Raw genomic sequence first — 27636 nt, forward strand, 5'->3', positions numbered from 1 at the left:
GAATCATCCCCCTCTGATCCCGGCTGGATGATGCCTTGGGGGTGGGGACCCTGGCCCTGGGAGGTGGTGGACAGCCAGGTGTAGTGCAGAGCAGGATGGGTGGGTGGGGGTCTGCAGGAAAACCCATCAAGAGATGTGAACCTTCTCATCGAAGTGTGAATGTGTTTAATAGAGTGTGAGGCCAGGAAATACAAATGTTGCTGGAGAACAAACTGCATTTGGTTGTGGTTTGATGGGAAAGTGGAAATAAGCTATTGATTAGGTTACCCTTTTCAGGAAACATATACACGGGATTTGATTGAATACATCCATGAGACTTTGGAAAAACGTTACCACAGTATTTTTCTTATTTCCAATTTGGGAAGCAGCCTCCTTCAGGAGAATTACTTAAAATATTTATACTTAGAAATATTTTGAGCAAATTACGGCTTCAGAGGAAGAATTAATAAAGGTGTGTTAGGCTGCTTTTTCAGAAATAGTGTAAGAGACACATGAGCGAAGCGAACACTTCCTGCTAAGACCACAGTCCTCGGCTTCAACTAGGGAGAAATGTCAGGAACTGTAAGTCCTTAGGACCTTGGAAGATTTTCAGGTGGGATTTTCTTTTTTTCCCCCGTCCAACAATTTGTCAGCACTCAAGTGTGCCTTTCACTTTAGAAAGTTTATTCCACTAGATCAGTGAAGTTGAACAGTTTGCTCTCAGATGGCTTTAGGGGAACAGTTTTAGATTTATATTAAGATGGTAGTTAGAGCTCTTTCGAGTTTTTGTGTTGGATGACAGTTCTTTAGGAAGTATTTTGTAAAGAACTCTTTGCAATTCTTTTTTTCTCACAAGTGGATGTACAAAGTGGATTTTTGTAGATCAGAAAGTATCTAGGGTTCTGTTCTTTGCAAATGCCCAGTAACCAGAATTAAATTCCAGCACCTGCCTCCTCTGTACTGTCGCTCTGTTAGTTTTGTGTTATGCATGATTTGAGCCCTTAGCTCTACCAGCCAGCTTCATAGCAATGCTGAGATTCCAGGAATTGTGCTAGAATTTACTGTGGCCTCAAGTGTTTCAATATTGGGATTTTTCCAAAGGAAGTCTGTCCTTGAACATGGAGACTTGGAGAAGGTTCTGTGTTAAGTGCTGTCTCTGTGGGCCGTGTGAGGCTGACGAGCTATCAGCTGGGCATGGCTGGGCCTTATCTATGAGATGGATCTTCGTTGCCGGGAGAACGTTTCCGCCCTGGAGCCCTGCAGCAGAATGGCCAGCATGAAGCTGCGGTCTGGTCTGTGCAGGTGGGCAGAGGGAAAGAAAAGCCTTCCTGCCCGCTCCCATGGCTTAGCACGCAGGTTGGCCCCATTCTCCCTGCAAACTTGGCCACCTGCTGCCCCAGAAGTCACAGCAAGTCTGGCGGTGTTCACGTGGTGAGAGGTAGGGTGGGGTCTGCTTGCCCAGACCAACCCTGGTGGGTTAGCGAGGCAGGATGGGTCCAGAGTGCTCCTTAGAAGAGAGCGGATCTGACAGCACATCAGGTCATGAGCTCGAAAGTCATGGGTTGGGGGATTTTTTTTTTCTTTTTAACACCTTTCTGATTCTTCTCTTCCCTTGGATTTGTAAAGGTGGGAATGTCCTCATTTCTAGGAACAATCTCTTAAACACTCATCTTTTCTCCCGCTCCGTATATAATTGCTAAAGCTCTTAACACATATTTGCTGGAGAGCGTCAACGTAAGATTCCGAATATTGGCTTTCAAGCTGAACATCTCCAGGGCTTGAGAGAGAAAATCAGAGTTTGGGGAAGAAAGTAGATAGCCATGCTTTTTGACCATGATTATTTCACTCTTCCCTGCTTTAATATTAAAATAGTCAATGCAAGAAACAATAGTAATGATAGAGTGGTTATGTGAAACAATGTTCATGTTATATTTAATGTATCAAAGAGGCATGGTATACTTTACATTAACATACATACATTCTTTTCGGAATCCACGTTCATGTCTCATAGCACAAAGGAGAATCAGTATATACGTCCTCCTCTTAGGAAAGCGTGTTCAGGGCTCCAGCTGCATATCCCCCCTCCCGCCTCTCCTCGGCGGCCTGCCAGCAGTGCCGCCATGATGTCAGGCTTTGCGGTGTGGATGGAGCTCCCAGCGGGGCCCTGTCACACAGTTTTTCCAGGACCCCGTGACACTTCCCACCACTTTCCCAGCAGTGTCGGCATTCAGGAAATGGTCCTGCAGATGTCTGATGGCTGTTGGGCTCAAAGAATTGCTCTTGTGGAATTTTTGGCCGAGTCCCCACATCACCCATTGACTGACTGTGACCCATCATTTGAAATCATTTCCCCATCACTGAATTCTTGGTGAGCTCTGGCTCCAAAAGCAAATGCTTTCATTCCTTCAATCTTTTGCAGCTTTGCTTGGAAATTGAAATCTCTAGGCACCAGTGACAGAAACAGATGATCCAGTGTCACGTCCTGACCACGGCTTGCTCTCCCTGCAGCTGCTTCGGCCACATGCAGATGTGTCCGCCGGGCTCTGATGGTGCCCATGGGGCTCTAGACCAGGGAGGGGGCCCCAGCTGCCCGGTCACCGTACTGTACCATGCTGTCAGTTTCCAGGACTGACATCCACACGCGAATTTTATCCATTTCAAAGATTGTGCCAAACACTGAGTGAATAAAACTATATCCCTGCCTTCAAAGTATTTACTTCCACGAGGTAGAAACCCAGCCACAGAATCTAGTTAACATTGCTTGTTGGGTCTGTTTTGCTTTGTAATGGATGAACCCAAGCACACGCAGATGTAAATGGCTCTGCCCACTACAGTCGGCCCGCCGGGGGCAGGGAAACGTTTCTGCTTGTGCTTCTGTCCATTGTAAAGACCTATGGTCGTATTATTTTAGATGTGGAAAATTAAAATTTAAAAGAATGTGATCCCATGCTGACCATTGAAACAGGCATAATAGGCCTCTGATAGTAAGACTTGATGACTGCTTATTCTAGATGTATTTTTTGTTAACTTCAGTGTTTGTTGTTGGTAATTATGTTATCCTTCAAAGTTGGAAGCTTCACATCAATTTCAGCCATCCCGGGAGCTTCATTGGAATTTGGATTTCTGACTTAGACAGGAAGCGGTAATGTTTTAGCGTTTGATTTCCATTATGAACTTGTTTCCATAAGCATTTTAAGAGGAAGGGAAATAATTGATATTATAACAGAATCTTTTGTTCCCATATTCTCTGGATTTTTTTTTTAAAGTATGTCCTTGCTTTAGATAATACATATTTTATGCAAAATTTTTAAGTTACTCCATCCATGAAACTCTATTTCGTGCCTAATTTAGACTGGCTAATTTTGATGCCAAGATTATTCTCCATGGCTGTATTCTTTCATCTTTATAATGATGGCATTTTGGTTTTCCTCTTTAAATTCTGAATTCCAACATTTGAGGATGCAGTGGTAATCACTTCATTGTTGCTGGTACATAAACTTTTTTTAAAAATTAGTATAATACATTGCACTGATGTTGAAGAATAGAACTGTCAAATGCAATTGCATCAAAACTCTTGTGTAATATTTTACCAACTTCTCTTTTCTTTCCTCCATTGAAATGTTCATGACTGATGAACACTGGTGGTGGGTTCCATTTGTGCCTGGCACGATTATGTGGCCGCCGTGTCCTTTTGGACCTTGCCTTTAACACGTCATGGGAACTAGATGACTCGGGGGCCTATTCCTCGGGGGTTCGGACTGTGCGCATCCTGCCTTGAGCTCCAGCACGTGGGTGGCCCCCATTGCGGTCTTGCTGTTGCAGCTGTGTAGTCTGGCTTCCACACGACCAGCACAACCAGCTCTGCTCTTCCTGCCATGGCGGTGGAGATCTGCTACTGGCTCAGAGGAGTAATGCGGCCTGCATGCAGTCTACGCTGTTTGCCAGCTAACCGTGTAGCTGTTTGAACCTTTATCCTGTCTGCTGGCTCTGCTCTGGTGCCCGTAATCACCTCGGACAGGGCATGGGATATTAGATTGTTCATGTGCACTTTTGTCTGAACAAAAGAGTGGGAAAGTTAAATATGTGGGAGATAACCAGAACCATGTTGGTGGAGGAGTCACTTCCTTTTTAGCTACTTAATTTCAAAACTCTTGGGATCTATGGATTGCTTAAGCGTTCCGGTGACATTTGGGAAAGAATGTGTTCTTGTGTGCAAGCAAGGACTGGGAATCAGATTTCTGAGTTCTGTTCCCAGCGGCATGCAGGGGTCACCCGGTGACATGTGACGAGTCAGTTAAGCGTCAGAATCCTGATGCCCCTATCTGTGAAATGGACATAAAAGGGGATAAGATAATGTTGGTGAATTGTTTAACAGTTTGCTGGGAACCAGTTTGCTCTAGTGACCTAGAAAAACCATGGACTGTGGTGCAGGCTGACCTCATTTCTATTTTTGGCTTTAGCGCTGACTCAATGAGAAACTTGTAGAAATCAGCTAATCTGGCTCCCGGCCTCCATGCATTCCACGGTTAAAATGAGAATTATAAAGTCTTATCTGCACTGGGTCTCATAGTGATATAGCCAAATACTAATTAAGTACTAAAAATACGCCACCAATTGCACTGGAAACTCTTACATTGATGTGCCTCTCGCATTTCCTTCCGGTGTCATGTTAGGCTATTTGGGGAGACACAATTCAGTGTTCATTTTGTTTTTCTAGCCAGCTGTTTGCAGTTCAGATCTCTTCTGTTTCGGGTAGAATTTTCCCACATCCGAGTATTAGGGAGGAGGCGGACACGATGGCGGAGTGCGGTGTGTCTCTGCGGTCAGCGTTCTCTGCAGTTGTAACACACTCTCTTACTAGTTCAGGTTAAGAATGAGTATGTGTGAGTAGCTTTCCAGTTGAACCAGTCTTGGTCTGAGGGTGCTTTTCTTCCCCAGCTGTCACGGGCCTTTGGGAGAAGGAGCGGGCATTCTGTGTCAGATCCTGTGCTGCGGGCTCTGGGATGTCAGCCCCTGCTCTTCTGGCTCGGTTCTCTGCATGCTGCTGTCCAGAGGGGTGTGCCAAGCTGCAGGGCTTACTTTTCTTTAGTCCACTTTACTATTTTATTATACCCCCTGGAGTTTGCAATAATCTCCACATTTATTCACACGCTGTTCCTGCACATTTGACTTACACCTCCAGTGAATCCTGCAGTCCGTGCAAACGCAGTGGTTGGAGTCCCACACGCAGAACCACATTCTGCATTTTTAAAAATGCAACAGGCAGTGAATTTGCCAGCACGTGCCAGGGCTGGCTGAGCGCTTCAGAAAGAAGGGCGGGTTCTAGAGGCCTTGCCCTGTCTCCCTCCATCTGTGCCATGAGCAGTGCTCCTCGGTGACCCGTGGTGACCTGCTTTTCTGGGGGTACATGTGGCTGTTATGTGATGTTGGTTTATTTTTACTTTGAGCTAACGTAACTGAGAAAGTACTGGGTGCTACGTCATCAGAGGACCTTCTTCTGCTTTTCAAAGTCAGCTGGGGATGGCTGGTTCATCTGCCTCCTTACATCATAAGGTTGCATGAAAGTCCACAGGCTGTAAAGAAAGTGGGTTTTCTTGATTTTGTATCGCGATGGTGGGTGATCTTCTGTTGGCAGTCTAACTATGGCAGTCTTCCTTAAATATCGTGTCATCGGGTCACGGGCTCGCTGATGCCTTTGGGAGAAATGCTGTTTCCAGGGTCAGGCGTGGACACCACTTCCTTCCACGCTCTGTGCTGGTTGTATTTTTGCTGAATTTCTTGTGCTTATGTGGCCTCGGTCGACCTTGTAGCCGTCTGCTCTCCACCACTTGGCCTCATTGACTCCTCTCTTCTCCTCACGTACTTATTTTACTTTCGCCCCTCAAGGGCCAGCTTGGGGCTCAGAACCCCAGCCTTCCAGACTGTCCTTTCTCCTTTTTGAGTGTGTTATAGCTACGTGTGTGTATTCAGGTGTACAGCCACCTGAATAATAGTATTTTAAAGATAATGTTTCTTATTTTTTTTTTTGCTCCACAAGGGCAGAAACAGTAATTAAATTTGGATCATACCTTTGCAAAAAGCATGTTTTAAGGACACTTTTGAAAGCCCATCATCAGATTGCGGATTGCACGGAGAAGTCTCTGCATCTCGCGCTGAAGCTCACGCTGTGAGCTCTGTCTACACAGCTCCTAGGAATCTGAAGGAAGAACGTGACTGACGGTCTGCTTTCAGAGTCTTAGCGCTGTGCCTGCTGGTAATACGATCCCACCAGTTGAATGAGCATGCAATCAATTCAGTGAAAAAAACCCAACTCTTTGTTATTTTATTTACCCAATGAATTATTTAGCATTTAGCATATAGTACATGGAAAGCATTATGCCAGGTGTTGTGTAGGAAGATTCCTGTCCTCAGAGAGCTTGAAATGCAGAAGAGAAAAGCCTCCAGAAATAGGAGTTAGTTTGCCGCGTGGGCTTTCAGGTGCCCACATAGACTTGCGCGGTGCTGGGTGGCACGTGGAAGGGTGAGTACCGATTCATTTCCCCCGTTTCTTCCAACGTGCCTTCGGTCTGACCTGCCGCTGCTCCTTCACAGGGCGAGAGAGGCCTCCCAGGGTTGCAAGGTGTCATCGGGTTTCCCGGGATGCAAGGACCTGAGGGGCCCCACGGGCCACCAGGACAAAAGGTAAGCTTGACTGTGTCATCAGGGGGAGGAGGGAGTGGGTTTAAGGTGATCCGCATTCTCGTCATGGTGGTGTTTCTGTTTGGTTCCAGGGTGACACTGGAGAACCCGGGCTGCCTGGAACGAAGGGGACAAGAGTGAGTATAAGTGTGACTTAAGTCTGTGATGCTGCGGTGAGACGTGATCCAGGGATGCCTCCCAGAGAGGGCTCTCTACCCCTTCCTGCCTCCCAGCAGTCCTGACGGGCGTCCCCCTCTGTCTCTTCTCTTTGCCCGTCCCGTCCCCTGCCTCCCTGCCTGGAACTGCGACCATGCGTGGCCCGCTGAGGGCGGATGTGAGCGCTGGCCATGGCTCCAGCCCCATCCTTGTGGTGGCTTCTCTCACCCATGCCGCTCCCATTTGTTCTTGCTTGCGGGTTCTCATGGACACGTTTTAATTTGGGGGAGGGGAGATGATAGGTGAAGAGAAGGGCTTCCTTTATTGTGAAAAGCGATAAAATTTTGAGAGCTCCCCTTGCTCTTCTTCTTTTTTTTTTTTTTTAAGGTTTTATTTATTTATTCGACAGAGATAGAGACAGCCAGCGAGAGAGGGAACACAAGCAGGGGGAGTGGGAGAGGAAGAAGCAGACTCATAGCAGAAGAGCCTGATGTGGGGCTCGATCCCATAACGCCGGGATCACGCCCTGAGACGAAGGCAGACGCTTAACCGCTGTGCCACCCAGGCACCCCATCCCCTTGCTCTTCTTTACCCTCTGCTTCTGTGTTGTACTTCCATTCCTGGGAAATGCATAGATGAAGACCTTGGAAAGCACGTTTTGAAAGTAGAGAAACAGAAAGACACTGTCAACATTTCCTTCTGCTGTTGTTACCCAGTTGGGGGGAACGTTGTTGGCTCCCCTGAGCCCTTGGGCAGGAGCAGGGGAAATGGCCCCGGAGCTGTCTGCAGGCGGGGGGAGAGGATCCAGAAGGGGTGACTTGGTTTTCTTCCCCCAGTGAGATGATTTCTCTTACAAGCTCTTCTCCCCAACAATTTGAGATTTTAACGTAAATTATATATATATTTATATGAATATGTAACATATGTATTTACATGTATACAATGTATATAGTATTTATACATGTAATAGAAATATATTTTACCTAGAAATTGCAAAGTATGAAATGAGGACAGAATTATTTTGTGAGGGTGCAGCCGTGATTTTAGAAGTGACTAGAGTCAGCTTTGGATGTAGACTTGCCCCCTCCATGGGCGGGGTCCTCGGCTGCCTGCCCTGCAGAATGCCCTGTGTGCTGGCTGTGGGTGCTGTGGGCACGGCAGCTAGGTTATGGCGCCCTTAGCTGGGTGGGTGCCGTGGGAGGAGATGAGGGTGAGGGTCCCAGCTCTCAGTGCATTCTCTCATTTCTATCCTTACAGGGACCCCCAGGAGCATCGGGTTACCCTGGAAACCCAGGACTGCCTGTATGTATATAAAACGCACATACTTCCTCGGCGAGACGTTTGGTGGGGGTGATAGCACCATCGGGTGATCCTGGTTTGGCAACCTTTTCACTTTATTGATTGCAGGGTATTCCTGGCCAAGACGGTCCCCCCGGTCCTCCAGGAATCCCCGGATGCAATGGAACAAAGGTAAATCTGGGACAAAGACCCCTCCCTCGTGCTCTGGCTACCCCACTTCCCGTGTTGAGAAGCCAGACAGTGCTGTCCTGAGAACACAGTTTTACTTGCCCCAGTTGGAAGGTTACTTGCCTCAGAGCGCTCTTTATTTGATGAGGAGATACAGTTTCCCCATATTTAATATTCAGGAAAAATGTAATCGTGCCTTCCTTTTTTGTGGACTCTTATCCTGCAATGGCTTTAAACACGAAATTTCTCACCTATCATCTGTTACTAAAGCAGATAAGAAAATGCTGTTATTAATCCTTGTCCCTATTAATTATATTCTCAAGTGGATTTTTTCCGTCATGAAGTAGCACTGAGCAGTAAAGCTGGTAACAGATAATTTTCAGGCTATGATTTTAACCAGCACCTGAAGTATCTCTGAAGGGGAGGACAGAGTAACTGCTGAGGGCGTCTGCACTGATGTCCCGCATGCCTTGCACCCGACTGACTCTCTGCTGTCCTCTCAGGGCGAGCCAGGGCCTCTGGGGCCCCCGGGTTTACCTGGATTCGCCGGAAATCCTGTGAGTATAGCGCTGTTTCCTTTAGAATTTCCTTCTCTGGTTGTAATTCTTCTCTTCTTGTTCCATTTCCTTTCCTCTCCTTTTCTTGGACTTGTATCTTAGCGCTAATGATAGTTTGAGAGAAACAAAACTCATGCCAACCTTGTCTTTTCCAGGGACCGCCAGGATTACCAGGAATGAAGGTACGTACTTAACACGTTGCTGGGTTTGTTGCAGGAGTAAAGCAGGTGCCAGACAAACACATTTACTTCAGGTCACCTTGGTTGATTGATGGCCTGTTAACATGCTCGTCTAAACTCTGTTACACGAGTATCTAAGTCATAGGCACAAACTTCAGTTTTAGGTGTAAACTGAGACACTGGGGGCAATTTCTGAATAGGAAATAAGCAGAAATAGGAAGCAGGGTGTGATGGTGAGTCATAGATGTGAGTCCAGTCCAGATTAGTTCTCTGCATAGACAGTGCATAGATGCCCTTTTCCTGAGCCATGGGACAGAGCACTCGACCTGTGACCAAGTTTAATCTGTATGGTTTCACTTAAGTGCAGCCGTCTTGTCGTGGTGCCTGTAGTCTAGAGTCGCTCTCTATTGTAAATTCTGTAATTCCTGCAGGGAAACCCCAGTTCCTTTAGGTTAGATCCTGGGTGTCCTGCCACCACCCCCTCCTTATTCAGAGGAAATCCATGGCCTTTCTCAGCTCGACTGTCCTTTTGTGTCAGGGTGGGACCCAGGACCCTCTGCCCGTGGTGAGGAAGGGAAGCTGGGAGCCCCTCCTGCCATGGCACCTGGAGTGATGGGGCCCCGCTCCCAGCCCAGTGGGAGCAGGTCCTCCATCCGTGCTTGCACCATGAGCCGGTGAGGGGTGGATCCATGCAGGTGCTCGGCCCTGCCTGGCCCCTCCGGCGTTCTTCCCTGGGCCTGGGGGAGCAGAGAACTCCGCCCACTAGTCTTTCCCTGGTGGATGGGCACCGGTGTTGCGGGGCTCCACGGCTCTCGCTGACCTGACTCAGAGTGCACGCCCCGTGCCACACAGCAGTTCGGAGGGCGGGGGCGTCTGGGTGTTCAGAGCAGTCCTGCAAAAGGACTTTCAGTTTCTCAACAGACACACTAGAGGCAACCACCTATCTGAGTGAGGTCGCGTGTTCAAGTGTCCTTGGATGTAAGAACACCTGAGAAACAGCATCCTCGTGATCGTCCCGTATTTTAGTCAGGGCTCTGTGGAGAACCAGGACCAGTAGGGTGTGTAGGTGTGTATGTACATGTGTGTGTACAGACATAGGCATATGTCTCGATAGATTTATTCTAAGGAATCACATGATTGTGGGGCCTGGCAACTCCAAAATCTATAGAGCAGGGTGGCGGGCTGGAGACCCAAGGAAGAGCCAGGGCCCCAGTTCAAAGGCTGTCTGGGGGCAAAATTCTCTCTTCCTTGAGGGAGGTCAGGTTTTGTTTTTGTTTTTGTTTTTGTTTCACCTCTTGAGGCCTTCAACTGATTGGACAAGGCCCACCCACATTGTGGAGAATAATCTACTCTACTGAGAGGCTACCGATTTAAATGTTTATCTTTTTTTTTTTTTTTAAGATTTTATTTATTATTTATTTGACAGAGAGACAGCCAGCGAGAGAGGGAACACAAGCAGGGGGAGTGGGAGAGGAAGAAGCAGGCTCCCAGTGGAGGGGCCTGATGCGGGGCTTGATCCCATAACGCCGGGACCACGCCCTGAGCCGAAGGCAGACGCTTAACAACTGAGCCACCCAGTCTCCCCCTAAATGTTTATCTTATCTTAAAAATACCTTCACAGCGACAGCCAGACTGGGGCTTAACCAAATATCTGGGTATTGTGGCCTGGCCAAGTAGACACAGAAAATTTACCACCACAGCCTGCTTTTATAAAATTACTCATCCTGGGTCTTTCTGTGAAAGATAATCTTTATTGCCTGAGAACACTCGGAGCCTGTGGCCCTGATCCGCATCCTGTCTGTGTGTGTGGGATGGCCACGTGCAAGTGCTGTGCTCCTTTCACCAGCACCTCCACGTCCAGTCCCGCTGAGTTGAGCCTGCAGCCCTTGATGCTGGGCAGTAAGGTCCCAGTGGTGAACGGGAGGTGGCCAGTGTGTATATTCCAGGTGCTGACAGAGCCTAAGTCCCAGATTCCATTATCAGTAATGCACGCCTCCTCTTCAACGGGTTCTCAGTTTCTTTATAGAAATATCAGTGTTTGTGACTTTTTTTCTTTTCTTTTTTCATCCCCTAGGGGGATCCAGGTGAAATCATTGGCCATGTGCCTGGGACCCTGTTGAAAGGTGAAAGAGGATTTCCTGGACCCCCAGGAACACCAGTAAGCATTTGCTAGATAACTATATGCACGGAGAGTCTCTCCTAGTTCCCTTCTAATTCTTGCTCTTTCAATAATTTACAGGGCTCGCCAGGACTGCCGGGCCTGCAAGGTCCGGTTGGCCCTCCAGGATTTGCCGGACCACCGGTAAGTGTTGGGGGGATGCCTCTCGGAGTCACTCATTGAAAGAACAACTGATTGAGGCATGAAAGTAAATCCAGTGTAATGAGTTTACATAGTTGTGCTCTCTCTTCATTTGGATTGGGAGAACGAGCTTCTTTCTTGGGAGAGTGTTTGACGGGCACTTACGGTGCACATACCGCAGAGCCCTGGGGAGAAGGCTAGTGACAGCGGTGCATGCCAAGACATCCCACACAGATAACACATTCATTACTGGGGGCACTGGGCGGCTGCCAGCGATACTGTGGCCCAAGGAGGCCAAGTTCAGAGATGGACAAGGCCGGCTGTGCATGGAGATGGACATGTAGAAACAGTCCTCCCCAGAGGGCCTGGCTCTGTTGGGCTGTGGACGTAGACCAGGCAGCAGCGGGAAGCTGTGCTGTATTTGTGATAAGGACTGAGCACCAGAACATAACCCCCTCGGAGATTCCTCCCCACCCCCATCCCGGACGCTCCCCTCTCTCACTGGCCTCCTGCACAGCCAGTAATTCCCAGGAGGAGGAGGGCCCATCCCCTCCCTCTCGCACATTTTGAGAGCACAAGAGAGTTAATATTAACGAAACTTACCCGTTTGTCAAGTGCCCTGTTGACTGGCAAAGAATACTGTACCCAGACTGTGGCATCTCATGCTTGCCGGCCTGATGGTCCTTGAGAGATTTTCAGGCCTCCTTTCCTCTCCCTCCCTCCCTTCCTTCCTCTCAGATCCATCAGTTCTTCTGTCCTTTCTTGCAGATGTAATCTCTTTTATATTCTTATAAATAAATGGACTCATTTTTGTGAAAAATGAATGACTAGTTGGTTTTTTTTTATTATTGAAAAACACTCTGAAATTTTGTTGCAAACACAGGAAGGTTTTTACTTCACTATAGCCTATGCACTTGAAGAAATCATTCAACATTTTTGATAAACAGTTATATCCGAAGTGGACGAACGCCATTTCCAAACTGGAAACTAGGGCTCTCAGAGAGTTTGGCTGCAAATCGCATTCAGCATCTGTGTCCCTGGCACGTTCTTGGATCAGTGGATTTCACAGGGCAGTGCCTAAGATTTTGAGGCGTTTCATCCTGTTAATTATTGTCCTGGACTAAATCCTAGTTACTTTCCAAATTTTATAGATCCAAAGCACAGGAATAAAATTTAAATATTTAACAAATATATTATAACATTAATCATGGGAACCTTAAGATAAGTCCAGTAAAAAGGAGCATGTAAAGCTTGCCAGGGTTGTGAACGATGTTCAATTAAACTGCTTTCTCTTACAGGGTCCTCCAGGCCCTCCTGGCCCTCCAGGCGAAAAGGTAAAGATATTTTTCATTTGACTTTCTTTGGCATTTGTATAAGACTACCATGAAATCACCATAACTTACTCTTTAAAGTCTCTTTAAACAGTTTTGGAAAATTATATATTTTTTATCTATCTCTGTTTAACATCTGTCCACCCACCTGTCCATCTATCCATGCATCTGTCTATCCGTCATACATCCTCATCCATCTATCCCCATCCATCCATCCATCCATCCATCCCCATCCATCCCCATTCATCATCCATCTATCCGTTCATCCCATCCATCCGTCCATCTATCCATCCATCCATCCATCCATCCGTCCATCCCCATCCATCCCCATCCATCCATCCATCCATCCATCCATCCATCCATCCATCCCCATCCATCCCCATCCATCCATCCATCCATCCATCCATCCCCATTCATCATCCATCTATCCGTTCATCCCATCCATCTGTCCATCCATCCATCCATCCATCCACCCATCCCCATCCATCCCCATTCATCATCCATCTATCTGTTCATCCCATCCATCCGTCCATCTATCCATCCATCCATCCCCATCCATTCATCTCATTAATAGACATTGAATGTAGTGTGATCACAACTTTGTTGAAAATTTTATTATGATTGTTGGAAGAAGCTCTTTCCTTAACTCTACCCTATTATTACATTTTATATGATATTTTATGTAATATTTATTAGATGATTTTGAGTAAAGTAGACAACTCTAATAATGAAAGCCTAATTTTTCATCAACAGGGGCAAATGGGCTTAAGTTTTCAAGGGCCAAAAGGCGACAAGGTGAGTACACACGGCTTTGGAGTATTTTCATGTTTAAAAACACAGTTCTAAGTATAATGGAATTTCAGCCTCTGGACCCCCTCTTGGACCCGTACAACCACAATTACCCTTTTCTGTATGTTCTTTGTTAGTGTTTTCCCTAAATTAGACAGCTAGAATTCACTGACATTTTCTACCTGCGATCTGACCAGCAGAGAATACAATGAGGCCATTAATTCTCTTTCTCTGTACATCGAGTACAATCAGAATGTTCTCAGGCAGTGATAAAGCCAGACCTAGACTTTATTATAAAAGAGTTAGTTGGCTGTTAGTAGCATAACTCAACTAAACCTGGCAAAAATGGAAGGCCGTCGTACCTGCATGGAGAGGAAGTGAGCCACAGAGGCAGGGAAAGACAGACTGGAGCAGGGGAGAAGGGAGGCCAGTGGTGGGTCCCTGCTCCTCTGCTGATCTCCCCACTAGTTTCCCTGGATCAGACCAGTGAAACGGGCCCGAGCCCAGTAGGGATTCTGGGGATTGTGGCCGCCCCTGCCCCAGGGCCCACGTTCTCCATCGGTGTCCGCGCCGGTGGTGTAGAGACCTCCACCGGCAGGCATCAGGTGCAGCGGAGGCCTGGGCAGGTCTGGACTGACTCTTGGGCTCTGTGTTCCACTCCCAATTTGGTCCAGTCTTTCCATAAACCTCACTGTAAGATGACCCTGCAAATTATATCATTGAATTGTTTGGATCTCACTCATGGTGCTGTTGCTGGGATTCTGTACTTCCAGTTGCACCCGGCAGTTAGGACGTCTGAGCAAGAAAATTCTTAACGGTTCTCTTCCTTTTGGGGTACCTAAAGAGACCTCCTTTCTTCCCAGGCTCTATTGGGCAGTTTGTGCCCCTTTCCTCTGTCGAGATGTGATAGGACAGTGCATGTGTCCTGCTCTGGACACATAAACTTCATAAACATAGGCAAGGTCCACACGTGGATGCGTGTGGCCACACTAGAGCTGTGTCTAGTAGATGTTGAGTTCTGCTCTTCTTACTTGACATAGTGGCTTTCCTGACGCTGAGGGGGGAAGGTCTCCTGGCTTCGTGTCCTTCCTGCTGAAACTCAACTTTCTCCTGAGACAGGGATAGATTAGAATAGAGTATAATTTACATTTTAAAGAAAATAGACGTTTTGCTTTTCCCTGCCTCTGCATTTTCTTCTTTGTATACTTATTTTTATGCCTAATTCATTCCCATTGTTTGGATCGACAGGGTGACCAAGGCGTCAGTGGGCCTCCCGGAGTGCCAGGACAAGCTCAAGTTCAAGAGAAAGGAGACTTTGCCACTAAAGGAGAGAAGGTATGAGATGGATTTTGTCCGATGAAGGCTGGCTTTCTAATTTTGGACAAATTGAAGGGATATAGAGAAACTGTTGCATTCACTAGTGACCTACAAAACGGGTTTATAGACTACCCATCCCACAAAATACAAGCATCTTGAAAGCAGAGGCAGCTGGAACTGGGTTGGAGCAGGGTTGACCCCCCCCAAGTGAGGGCTTCTTAGATGCACCAGGTTGGGGCCAGGCTGGGGCAGCGGCAGGGAGGCCGGTTGGGGGTGGGGGGTCACAGCTGCCACAGACCGAGCATAATTAACTGCCTGTCTTAAATCTACAACCTTGTCAGTGTTGAGATGTGAGTATTGGGGACCAAAGAGGATTTCCCTGTTAATATATCAGGAAAATGAATTTTTTTCCTTTTACATGTTCAGTGTAGTATATAAAAGTCAATATAGCCATTAGTACTGACGGCTCACTCTCTTGGTCTTTTAAAAAAAATTCTAGGGTCAAAAAGGTGAACCTGGATTTCAGGTAAGTACTAAATTCTTTTTTATCACTTCTTATGTGTACGTTCATAAAGTATTGGATTTAAGTTGCAAGCTTATTCATCTTCAATGTAATATTTACATAATTTAATGTTTTACTTAAATATCCTAATGAATCACTTTTTGTTCTTTCAAGGGAATGCCGGGGCTCGGAGAGAAAGGGGAGCCCGGAAAACCAGGGCCCCGAGTAAGTGCCTCCAAAGTCCTTTGGCTCCTTGCCATAAAATCACGTTCCTTCCTTTCCTGGAGCCCCACGTTTACAGAAACATGAGTGGAAGAGGCGGGTAGGGCTCGTCGGTTTTTCCCTGTCCTTCCCGAAGGGCTTTCCTGAAGCTCTTGCGAGCAGGAATGAGGAGGCCGCCTCTATCTGAAAGTCCTCCCGGGGAGGTTGGGGCTGGGGTCTGTCTGAAGAGCCCCCCTGCCTGCTGGCTCCTCACTGAGAGCCTGCATCCCATGCATAGAGCACGTGGTGCCCTTCTCTGCTGCTTCCTGAGCGGCCAAGAGCTGAGATGCTCTGATGGCTCCCACCCCGTGAAGTCTGGTGACAGGAGCCCCACCCGCTGGTTTCTGGCTCCCACCCTGCAGTGATTCGGGAAACCTCCCTTAAAACAAATTCTCTGCATGTCATCTGCCAGACCATTGCCATTCGGGAAACTTCTCTGCTGTTCATGGTGCGGCCAAATGGAACGCTTTTTAGGAGATTTGGAGCTCATCAGGCTCCGTTTACACGTTGGAAAGTCCTCTTCCGCTGTTCCGTTTTCGTAGTTGTTCTGTGTAGACTGCCTTTCTCATTCCTGTGGTATTGTCAGCCCACGCAGAGGTTCCCAGCCTGGGTGTGGGGAGTGTTTACTGTTGCTTTCATGAAATACTGATGTCTCCGTCTTTACTGTATAGGGAAAACCTGGAAAAGATGGCGAAAAAGGAGAGAAAGGGAGTCCGGTAAGTAGTTTTCTTTAATTTTTAAGAGCAAACTGTTGCCTTGGCTGTAGCTTACGAGGGGTGCTCTCCGTGTCCCACTGCAGGGCTTTCCAGGTGACGCGGGGTACCCGGGACTGCCAGGCCGCGAAGGTTTCAAGGTAAGCAGTGACTCTACAGAAGCCTTCCCTTCAGTCTGCTGTTCAGTTTCCTGAAGCACTGCGGACTCAAATAGTAAAAATTACTGATGTCCCTGTGAGCAACACATGACTGAATTGTGTGGTTTTATTTATGCGTGCCATTTTTAAAAAAGAGGCACATAAAATGTTCCACTCACTCAAGTTTTTAGTCTCTTTTGTAGTAGATGACTTTTATTTGGTTACAAAACAATAACAAATGCAGATAGAGTGAAGAGAAGCTGGCTTGTCTAATTTTCCTGTTACCGACTCAGAACTGTCAGGATGCATAACTGTCCTGTGTGAGTGCGCGCCCCTCTAAGACAGCGGGGATTGTGGGTGCGTCCTGCTTCCCCACGTAATGACATGGTGTGGATGCATTTGAGCGTCTGCACGCAGCCGCATGGGACGTCCTGTGTCCATGCCTCGTGCTGCGGGTGTGGGGCACACCCACGCGTTTACGAGTACAAATTTGTGTTCGTTTGTCCGATCATTTCCATGTCATGGATTCCTACGATGGGGTCAATGTTTAGGATTTTTTTTTTTTTTTGAGATTTTCACCATATGCTGCCAAATTGTCCCTGGAAAAGACCATCATTCTGTCCGGGTGCCCTTTTTTGGAGCAACTGCTTGTTATAAAAGTTCACAAAATATTTGTCAACGTGATAGGCAGAAAAAACTCATTGGTACTTTTTCTCTTTTAATCATGAGGTAACATAAATCTTTGCTAACGTAAATAGCTTTGGAATAGCATCTCCAGCAGTGACTCATAAACCAGGGAGCGGACCTCAGAGCTTGTTCGTGAAGGCCAGGGACGGAGGGAAAGAGCCTTTACTGATACTGTAACTTCTTTGAGAAAGTCAAATCTCGTAGATTTTAAAAGGTAAATATGTTTAGGCTGTATGAGCTAAGATACTCTTTAAGTCCCATAGAAATTTCTAAAGTCTCATATTCAAATCAGAAAAATCAAAACATCTAATGCTGGTTTACTGCTAAGTTTATTGCTTTGGTTTAAAGGGTAAAAAGTGCATTCATGGAATTATGTGCAGATCTTAGGACTTTTAAAGGTATTGTTATGATGGCTTATATAAAACAGACATACCAGGATTAATGTCTTTGGGTTTTTCTTCCACTACGAATGAAATTAAGCTTCAAAGTGATTAGAATTTATCCACCCAATGTTTTCAGGTAGTGCTGGATTTTAAGGGGAAAGACAAAACCATAAATATCCTTTTATTATGACTTCCAGTGCAGGTTTAGACAACCTCACACATAAAAACCTCTAGTAAAATGATTTCTTTAAGAAAATATATTTAGAAATCAAAAGCTTTCATTCCATTTATTTTCATTTTATTGAAAATCTACCAGATACTAATTCAGCTTAGGAATGATTCTGTTCGCGTTGCCCAAGGGAGCGTGCAAACACAGCAAACATCGTGAGCTGCTTTGTCATGTGAACAATTAGACTACCCATTACAATTTGCAGAAATCTTTCTTTCCGTGCGTCATGCTTACACAAAGCAGGGGGACGTGCATTCATTTTTGGTGTAATAGGTAGAGAGGACTCTCAGCCCCTCACAGTGAGGGCTACTTAGGAGAGGAGAATAATTTTAGTGTAAGTGGTCACAATCTTTATTTTTCCAGAATAAAAAGTTGAGCCATGCCTCCTACAAGACAATCTGTCTAAGCAAAAAATACAAGTATTTCTTCTTTTGTAGGGAGACAAAGGTGAAGCAGGTCCTCCAGGCCCACCTGGAATTGTGAGTAAAAGTGCTGTTTGGTAGTCTGTCTGGGGCTGGGGCCACGTGCCCCACGGCATCCCGAGAATGACGTTTGTGTATGAAGAGGGTGCATGTTATTTAAAATCATAAATTTATGTTCTGTATTGTGTGGCGTTTGGTACTTACTTTTTATTATATTTCGATAATTTCTGCATTTCCTTGACCACTGACAATGAAAAGATTTGCCCATGGATAACGATAGGAGCAAAACATTTTGAAACTTTTTTTAAGTGGTTCATTAAGGAAAATGTTAAAAGAAACTGATCACCCCTAATCTGACTCTCCCTAGCAAAACAGTTTTTATGTCTGCAAATAGCATTTTACTTCTTGCCCCGTGCATATGTTTACATGTGGGCAATCAGTGTCTGCAGTGGGTTTTTTTTTTTTTTTTTCCTTTTAAAACCTGAACCTTCTTCATGTTTGCAAGTTATCTTGGAGCGACCCTTTCAGTGTCCTGTCAGAGAGGGGTGCTGGCTCTGGTTGACCCATTTTGTCCTGAGTCTCCTTCGGCACAGTGAAAATGTTACCCGTGTTTCGCCGGCTGCGGTGCCAGCGTGGCTGCTGACGGTGTGGGCTCGGTGGTTCGCGCCTGCGCTGTGTGTGCGCGGCAGTGAACGGTTTCTTCTTGGGGTGCACTTCCAGGACTGGGATGACTGCGGTGAAGCCCAGGCCCTCCTTCCTTGCAGACTCAGGACCCCCTTTCCGTATCTGTGATCTCACAGCCACGGTCGAGTGGCCTGTTTTAATGTAACCGCATCAGCAGATTTTAGTGACATCTGTTAATGTAATTGCTACAAAGGAACTATATTTTAAGGGCAATCTGCAATATTTGATTTTGCCATTTTCCTTAAATTTCTGTGATTGAGAGTTGTGCTGACCTAATTCACCCCTTTGTAGTGTGTTTTTGGCCTGTATCCTTACGTCCTTGAGGAAGTCCCCACTTTGGACCATTTAAAAAAAAAACAAACCCAACACAACAGAAAACCTCTTCCGGTGAAAAATTTGCACGTTCCTGTTACTTATTGCCTGGGGAAGTGTGAGGGTGTTGTGATGGTCCTCCTTAAAGTAGACTGTTCATTTTATGACTCGTGTGGACAGTTAGAAGTTCTAAACCCAAACCTCAGAGTTAGTACTTTTCTCACTTTACTTCACGGGTAAAGCTGCTGGGAGGCCAGTCATGAAAGGAGGAGGCAGGACCGCCAGCAGAGGGCTCTGTGTGTGTGTGTGTGGGGGGGGTGTCTGTTTTCCGAGTTCTCAGGACCCGGCCCCCCCACACCTCCACTACTATTTCTTTACTCTCGCCTTGCTTGAGATGATTTGGAGATATGTTAGTCTCTTCATCTGCTGTAATGTACAGCCCAGCCGCTCCCCTGCACCACCATGATCTCTTCTATAATTCAGGCAATCGGCCCAGGACCCTCTGGAGAAAAAGGAGAGCGGGGGTACCCGGGCACCCCAGGGTTGAGAGGAGAGCCAGGCCCCAAAGGTACATTCCGTTTTCCCTCCTTCTCCCTCCCCACTCCTCCCTCCCTCCCCACCCCTCCCTCCCTCCCCACTCCTCCCTCCCTCCCCACTCCTCCCTCCCTCCCCACTCCTCCTCCCTCCTTCCTTCTGTCCTCTTATCCTTCACCTTCCTTCCGTTTTCAACCTGCACTCTCATGGTTTGGTAACACCAACAGGCCTGGCAGGACCGTGTGGTGACTAAGGCCTGTCTCAGACTCAGGTCTGTCTTCTGTCTTGGCACTGGGGCTCCTGGAGCCTGACTCCATAGAGCTCTGTAGGGCCGGGGTGCTACATTTCCACCTGTGCCCTTCCCTCACCCTGCTGACCCAGGGCCTCATGGGGACAGACACACAGGCTAGGTTTGTCTGACTCTCCCTTCTCTTTTAAGGTTTCCCAGGATTACAAGGCCAGCCAGGCCCTCCAGGTAAGCATCCTTGGTGGGTTGTGTTGGAATAGTCCTACAGCATCTATGTGGCTAGTAGGAATAGTCCTACAGCATCTATGTGGCTCGTAGGAATAGTCCTACAGCATCTATGTGGCTCGTAGGAATAGTCCTACAGCATCTATGTGGCTCGTAGGAATAGTCCTACAGCATCTATGTGGCTCGTAGGAATAGTCCTACAGCATCTATGTGGCTCGTAGGAATAGTCCTACAGCATCTATGTGGCTCGTAGGAATAGTCCTACAGCATCTATGTGGCTCGTAGGAATAGTCCTACAGCATCTATGTGGCTCGTAGGAATAGTCCTACAGCATCTATGTGGCTCGTAGGAATAGTCCTACAGCATCTATGTGGCTCGCATCCTGAGTGTCACGTACATTAGCTTTCCTCAAGAAACGGCTGCCAGTTCTGTCGCATGTTTTTCTAGTAATGACAGCAAGGTGTGTTCACAGCTGTTGTTGTTTACTTTGGAAGTCACAGGTGGCCATGGGGTTGTGTGTGTTCCTGGGGGTTCTCATTTGTCTCCTCTAGTCCTACCTTCTCTCTCTGGCTCAGACCTGCCCCCCAGCCTCCTTGCCCCTGCCCAATGAAGCAGGTCCCCAGTGTCCCGCAGACCCCCACCGCCAGCCTCCTTGCCCCCCGCCCAAGGAAGCAGGTCCCCAGTGTCCTGCAGGCCCCTCACTGTCAGTACCCACACTCCTTGTCTCCAGGGAGCCTTTGTTTCTCCCTTGGAACCAGACTCAGCCGAAACCCGATAACTGATCTTATCGCCTCTGATCTCGCTTCTCCGTGGGAGTGCATGTGGCTCGCTTGTACTTAGTGTGTGATTATGTCATGCCTGCTACTTAGCGGTGGGATTCCTATGTGTGCACATGTGCAAATGTCTGTGTGCACACACCTTTGTGCGTGTGCGCAAACGTCTGTGTGTCTGTACACGTGCTCCCCCGTCCCTGGAGCGGATCAGAAAGGCTATGAGGGAAACCCGCACGTGCCCTAGAATCCACACCACAGTCGAGTGCCCACAATCCTTGTGTTCTTGCTTTTGTATGTTTTTTATTTATTTTTGTGTTTTATTCTTTTTATTATTTCCCTTTCCCTTTCCGACAGCTCTTCAGCTGTAATTTCTCCCAGAGCTCGTTCCTTTTTGCTGGAACACACTAACCCCGAGCCGGTCCTGCGTTGAGGACGTGCTCCAGCTGCGGCGCGGGCACCTCGCTGCCTGCCTTCCTGCTAAAGCTTGTGGCTCTCGCTTTAAAATCACCCTTCTCTGTTTTCGTCCACTTTCTTCTCTGCGGTCATGAAAATGCTGACCTTCCAGCCATCCTGGTGGACACGTCACTCCATGTCTCCCCTCGGCGTCTGCGGCGTTGACTTCTAACGTCTTTTATCTGCCAGATCGCCCCTTCACTTTCAGTGTTTACCAGTGTCTGTGAACTGCTCTGGCCTTACCTTATCTGCTCTCCTGGCTCAAAGCCCGGCCGCCGGCCCAGCAAGCGCCGTGCTCTGGGAGCCGTGGGGTCCCCTCCTGGGGCCGAGCTGGATACTTCTTTCCCTCCCCTTGCGGGGTCTTCAGCCCAAGCCCAGGGGCCGCCTTCAGTCCGTGCTGACCAGTGTGTGTGAGGGTTACTGGCGTAGCACTTCTTCACCCGTGCCTGCAGCTCAGACTCTGGGATCCGTCGTCTTCCTGGCTGCTGCCTTGTCCTCTGTGCTCTGCTCTTTGTTCACGGCTGCAGACACGGTCCCGCTGCTGGTGGCCGGGGCCTGGAGCAGAGGCGGCTCCCCAGGGGCAGCCCGAGGCTGGTGCTCCTGCCGGCATTAGTGGGCGCTCTTCTCCACACCCGCCTGGCATGGGGGCCCTGCCGTCTTATCCCCCAATTCGGCCTTCCGTGTTCAGACCTAACTTCACGCTCCTCCCAGAACATCTTCTTTGTCCTTAAGTTTACTTCTTGGCTGTTCCATTATGATTGCCAGCCCAGTTGCCGTCCCCTGGACCTCATGTCCACTTTTCTTTGGTTGGTGACATTTTTATTCCCTATTCTCTAAGTGGAAATGAAATCGACCCTCAGTGGCCTTTTCATTCATGCAGTGGGAATACTATTTGCACCAAAAGAAATGCACAGATTTCTGGGGTAGTCAGTCCCTTTTCCTTAATGTTAACTCGTAGGAGGCGTTTGACTGCCAACATTTATGGGGTAAGAAGCCTGACAGTTTAGTTTGTTTTTACTTCTGTAGAGCTGTTCCCCTTCCAGGGACGGTCACTAGTCATTTTACCTTGAACAGAGTTAAGAAAGTTAGTCTGCGCTGTGGACATTGACCTTGCACTGTGGTTATGTTCATGAGATTTTGTTCTGGTTTCAGGCTTTCCAGTACCAGGGCAGGCTGGTGCTCCTGGCTTCCCTGGTGAAAGAGGCGAGAAAGGTGACCAAGGGTTTCCAGGCACATCTTTGCCAGGACCAAGTGGAAGGGATGGGCTCCCTGGCCCCCCTGGGCCTCCTGGGCCCCCTGGACAGCCGGGCCACACAAGTAAGTGCTCTCGGGGACCATGGCACGTGGTGTCTCGCGTAGAACAGGTGTCAGGCCAGAGCTAACGGGATATGGGGAGGGTGCTCAGAGTTTGAGTGATACAAAAGACTGGGTGTCTGAGGATTGGTGAGTCATTCATATCCCACTGAGGTATCTTTGCAAAATTAGTCATGCTGCAGAAAGCAATAGTAAAAATAAAACAGTAAAGCTGGTTAAAGGAATAAAAGCCATGTTAAGCAGGTCTGAGTCTCCTGGCATTAAAGGGAAAAAACAAGGCAGTTGAGTCCTGTGGTTCTTCCAGAAAACAGAACACATTCTTGCTCCTCTAAGACACACACACACACACACACACACACATACACACACACAGAAGGAAGGGACTGCAGAGGATAGTCTGTGTGGTGACCGTTGCGAGGATGGGTCTCACGTCTGTTCTGAGCACAGAACATTAAACTCTTGATTCAGTTATGGGGGTCCTGTGACTCTAAAGTGATAGCAGGGCAAAATGTAAGACAATTTCAGACAAGCTCATTCCAGTGGGAATATGTTCAGGTTTTCAAGGCAGGTCCTGCTGTGTCACTAGCAGCGTGTGGCCTGTGAGCGCCTGAAACCCTAGTCTTCTGTGGGGCTGATGGAAGGGGGTCCATGCGCGGCAAGTCCCAGACAGTTTATCTGCTAGAATTCAGACACATCGTTAAGAAAGGGAGTTCTCGTGGGGGGACAGTGGATTCTAGGTTTGAAGCTTCGCTGGGAAGGGCTCAGCATGAATTTTCTTTTTTCTTTTTTTAAAGATTTTTTATTTATTCATTTGAGAGAGAGTGAGTGTGTGCACGAGCAAGGGGGAGGGGTGGAGGGAGAGGGAGAAGCAGACTCTCCTCGGAACAGTGAGCCCGATGCGGGGCTTGATCCCAGGACACTGAGATCACGACCTGAGCTGAAGGCAGACACCCAACCAACTGAGCCATGCAGGGGTCCCCAACCTAGTTTTTTCGTGTGTAAAATAAGGACGATGGTGTGTGCTTCACGAGGTAGGAAGGGAGTGAGATACGGGACAGGACTGCTGAGCTGAAACGTGCCTTAGGGTCGTCAAATAGATGTTTTGTCAGTGACAGCTTGTGGTGGCGAGTGGCCGCGTGGGTGCTGTGTGAGTCCTGTTTTCAAGTTAATATTCTAGGACTGTTTTGAAGCAAGCTAAAGCTGGGTTTCTAGCACTTAAAAATAGCCTAAAAGCGGTTTGGTCTTACAGTAGACGTTGAATAAGCAAGGATGCAAATCCTAGCTTTGGGTGGTGGGAATGGTCCTGTAACTTTTAAAAATCCATTTCAGATGGAATTGTGGAATGCCAGCCTGGACCGCCAGGGGATCAGGGTCCCCCCGGAATACCGGGGCAGCCAGGGCTGACGGGAGAGGTTGGAGAAAAAGGTAAGAGATGCATCACTTTAAAAAATGATGACTGTGCTTGGGAATGGGATATTTTTCTGCATGTGGGTGGGTGTGAGTGCGTCCTTCCTGTATCTGGAACTCTTGGCCAAGTCCGTTCCTAGGGTGTGGCTCCTTACATGAACTCTGCCAGGTGTCCCGTCGTTGGGCTTCGGGGGGGGGGTAGGGGGGAAAGAGAGAGCGTAACTGCCACCTGGGAGGCAACATGGGGCCGTAGCGTGGCCCTGACACGTTATCGCTCTTTACTGTCTACACGGCCAGCAGATTAAACCCTCAGACTGATATTTTAGTGTGAGCTTTCATCTCAGAGTTTGAGCGGGCCCTTCTCAAAGAGCGAAGGTCTTTCGAGCCGAGTCACAGATGTGTGCCTGGAACACTCTCCACCCGTCCAAGCCCTGTTCTCACAGTCGGTGTGAGCAGATGAGCTCCCTGGGACTGGCCCCCTCCCGCCTCACTCTCAGCATTATCGTTACTGATCTCCCACATTTGCTGTAACCCCAGCCCAGGACACATGGTCCTCTCTTCACTGTCGTGCCCATAGTGGGTTCTCACAGCGGCTGCAGTCCTGTCTGAGCGTGTCCTACCCCTTGGACAGTCCAACATTGATGTGTCTCTTAATAGAGAGTAGAGCGACCAGGAGGCTGCCCCCAAAACCCACCCTGTTGTGCACCATGGCTGGCTTTGGATTGCAAAGAATTCTTCCTCTTCCAAAGTCTACAACACAAATGCTGCATGAAAACAGGTGCAGCTAACACCTTAGAATTTTAGATTTCGGAGGCCCCAGTGGGCGTGATCTCAGAAGTCATCTGGAAGTGCCAGTGAGCCTCCGTGTCAGTGACACTCTCTAGTTACCAGCTGCTTAGTCCTTCCTGAGCTGGGCTGTCCCATGTTATGACACGGGGTCAGCAGCTCCTCCGTGTGGAGACCTCCGTCCTCCTGCTGTGGCCCTGCCAGCCTGCCCAGCCCGTGGTCGGCGGTGCGTCTCCCCACGAGTGAATGCTGTGGGGCCCAGCACTCATCTGGCTGCCAGCCGACTTGCACTGTCCCCATCGCAAGGGTGGGCTCCTGTTCTGCCATGCCGGCACTTCAGGGACTCGGGCTGTCGGCAGGGGTCCCGCGTCTGTTCCCGGCACTGGGCTCTGCCAGAGTGCCACACGGGAGCAGAGCCCGGGGCTGTTCACATGTGCGTGTGCACCCCTGTGTTCCCTTTGTAGGTCAGAAAGGCGAGAGCTGCCTCATCTGTGACACATCGGGACTGCGTGGGCCTCCAGGGCCGCAGGGCCCCCCGGGAGAAATAGGTAAGAGCCCGACATGAACGGGACCAGGCCGGAATTTGCTTCCATGGGTTGGAGCCTTCACAGTGAAACACATCTCGTGCCACGAGAGACCTCAGTTTCTCCATTCAAATCAAAGCCTAATAATGAGCATTTTAAATCAGACTTCAGGATCTGTCCACTTGGTGGAAAATCATCAAGCTGACCTAAGATTTGGCGCCATAACAATTTCCCAGTAGAAGGTCAACAGCATACGGTTCCCTCAGCTCCACAAGCTTCGTTCCCTCAACCGGAGTAGAGGAGCTGTTTCTGGTGGCAGCGGTCCCTGGGCGCGGGGTCGGGGGGCTCTTGTCACTGGCTGCTTCAGTGGTGCTTGTCCGGATTTGGGGTCACTGCTTCCCTTCCGGAGCCCACTGTGAGCATTTCTGGTATTACTCTGTGGACAGTCCTCAGACCCCATCCACTCGTATAAAGATCTCTGTGCTCTCGAATCTCGAAAACGAAAGGTTTGGGGTTTTGAGGACATGTCTCGGCAGTAACATGCTGCATCTCCCTTGTCTTCTGAAAGGTTTCCCAGGACAGCCAGGGGCCAAGGGCGACAGAGGCTTACCTGGCAGAGATGGTCTGGAAGGATTGCCTGTAAGTAAACCTGTCTGCGTTTGCGTGCTTACTAGAAGTTGCCTCCAAGCCAACTAACAAGGTGTATATTGTCGCGTTTGCAAACACAGCTTCTGCTGTGTGATCTGGGCACTGGTCAAGTGTGGCTCTGTCGCACAGTTACAGTTACTCCCCGTGTCCTTTGCCCGAGGACGAGCAAGGCTGTCGAGTCTGGAATCCGCGTCTCACCTGCCTCTCTCCTCACCTGTTCGGAATTCAGCAACCACGTACCTGTGTCCAGGTGCAGCCGGATGCTGTGTTTCACCTTCCCACAGGGTCTCGGGGGCTCTTGAACCAGGTGGTGCCACTAGGAGCCACCTGTAAGCAGCTCCGCGGTCGAGTCACACCCGACACTTAGAAGCATGGTAGTAAGTTCAGCGCCAGCGTCCCTGTGGAGAGACGAGGAACGCCGTCCGGCCTGCTGCCGTCGAGGAATCTGACATTTGTTTATTCTTCTCTCACAGAGACGTATTTTGAAAATTCCTGTCAACCAATATCTATTGTGAAGGTGCTTCTCTGAATTTATAAATGAAATCGTCTCAGATTGACGTGACACCTTTCAGTTAAATGAAAATCAGCTCCCTAACTTTCCCAGTTTGTTTAAAAAAGAAGCCATTGACTAGAAGAGAATAGTTATAATCCCAGACATTGAAGGGCGTTTTATTGCACATAATCAGCTCTGTGTCTAAAGCGCGTAAACCTTGGGGCCTGGTTCTCGCATTTTCTCTGTTCTCCTCAGCTCTGTAAGCGTCAGCCACTTTCCACACTCTCTTTCATTGCTGCTTTCCCTTTTGCTTTCCCTTTTTCTTCTGTCCCAGAATGAAAGTCAAATCTTTAGCATTTTATTCCTTTTTGATGTAGCTCTTTAACATTTGCAATGTTTGAAAATATTGCTGGCAGCTTCTGTAAAAGCGGGTCAGGGCAGAAGTGAGTTGAAATGGCACTGATGCAGCTGGGATTGAGCAATCGCTTCCTCCTTTGAAGTGAGATCTCGGGATTCTGCTTCCAGAACTTCCCTGGTGCCTGGGGAGCTCAGTTACAAGTCGCAATTGTTTAAAATATTTCCAAATAAATGAGAAGTTCACATAACTGGGAAGCCCTGACTCTGGTGGGGATCAAAGCAGAAGTGCTTTGAAGAAGCAGCAGAGGGTGCCTTTAACCTCTGGACATGGTCTTTATCTACTTGGCCTTCCTGGAAACTTCCTGCCTCGGCTCTGCCTGAAACCCCATCCAGACACCAGCCCCCCAGCCCCAAATCTAATAAAAATGGGACAAGAGGAAGGAGGGAGAAGGACAGTTGAAGACAAGTCCTGATGAAGAAGAAAATAAAGCCAGCGCACAGCAGCACTTCTGACCCCTGCCTTCCCCATCAGGAGCTCCTTTCTCTGCAGGGCCAGGTTTCTAGAAACCGTTTTCTGGGTAAATAATTTAATTGAGCAGGTAGTAATTTTTCTTATATTTGAGGCTGTCCCGTAGCTCCACGGTTTAACTGGCTCCCAGGTGGGGCCTCTCATTTGGAATGAGGCTGGGGCTGCAAGAGGTGCCCGTGAACCCGCGGAGCGTCCTGGAAAGTAGATGATGATGAAAAGAGACGAAATGCTCGGATTTCCTGTTTGATTTGGATCGCGTTTCTG

General features: G+C 48.3%; 1 protein-coding gene across 1 annotated transcript in view; it reads left to right on the forward strand.

Annotated features, from left to right (window-relative positions):
- COL4A1 (collagen type IV alpha 1 chain) overlaps positions 1-27636 on the forward strand; it is a 139258-nt gene that overhangs the window by 76806 nt on the left and 34816 nt on the right. Inside the window, exons 3-24 of the mRNA XM_026493595.4 lie at positions 6571-6660; positions 6750-6794; positions 8071-8115; positions 8221-8283; positions 8784-8837; positions 8993-9019; positions 11091-11174; positions 11256-11318; positions 12614-12649; positions 13400-13441; positions 14684-14770; positions 15252-15278; positions 15429-15479; positions 16187-16231; positions 16315-16368; positions 18102-18143; positions 19566-19650; positions 20056-20091; positions 22467-22631; positions 23958-24053; positions 25286-25369; positions 25914-25984. Of these exons, the coding sequence (XP_026349380.2) occupies positions 6571-6660; positions 6750-6794; positions 8071-8115; positions 8221-8283; positions 8784-8837; positions 8993-9019; positions 11091-11174; positions 11256-11318; positions 12614-12649; positions 13400-13441; positions 14684-14770; positions 15252-15278; positions 15429-15479; positions 16187-16231; positions 16315-16368; positions 18102-18143; positions 19566-19650; positions 20056-20091; positions 22467-22631; positions 23958-24053; positions 25286-25369; positions 25914-25984 (1392 nt within the window). The remainder of the gene's footprint in view (positions 1-6570; positions 6661-6749; positions 6795-8070; positions 8116-8220; positions 8284-8783; positions 8838-8992; positions 9020-11090; positions 11175-11255; positions 11319-12613; positions 12650-13399; positions 13442-14683; positions 14771-15251; positions 15279-15428; positions 15480-16186; positions 16232-16314; positions 16369-18101; positions 18144-19565; positions 19651-20055; positions 20092-22466; positions 22632-23957; positions 24054-25285; positions 25370-25913; positions 25985-27636) is intronic.

This window comes from Ursus arctos, unplaced genomic scaffold (genome assembly GCF_023065955.2).
Source record: "Ursus arctos isolate Adak ecotype North America unplaced genomic scaffold, UrsArc2.0 scaffold_10, whole genome shotgun sequence".
Classification (NCBI taxonomy): domain Eukaryota; kingdom Metazoa; phylum Chordata; class Mammalia; order Carnivora; family Ursidae; genus Ursus; species Ursus arctos.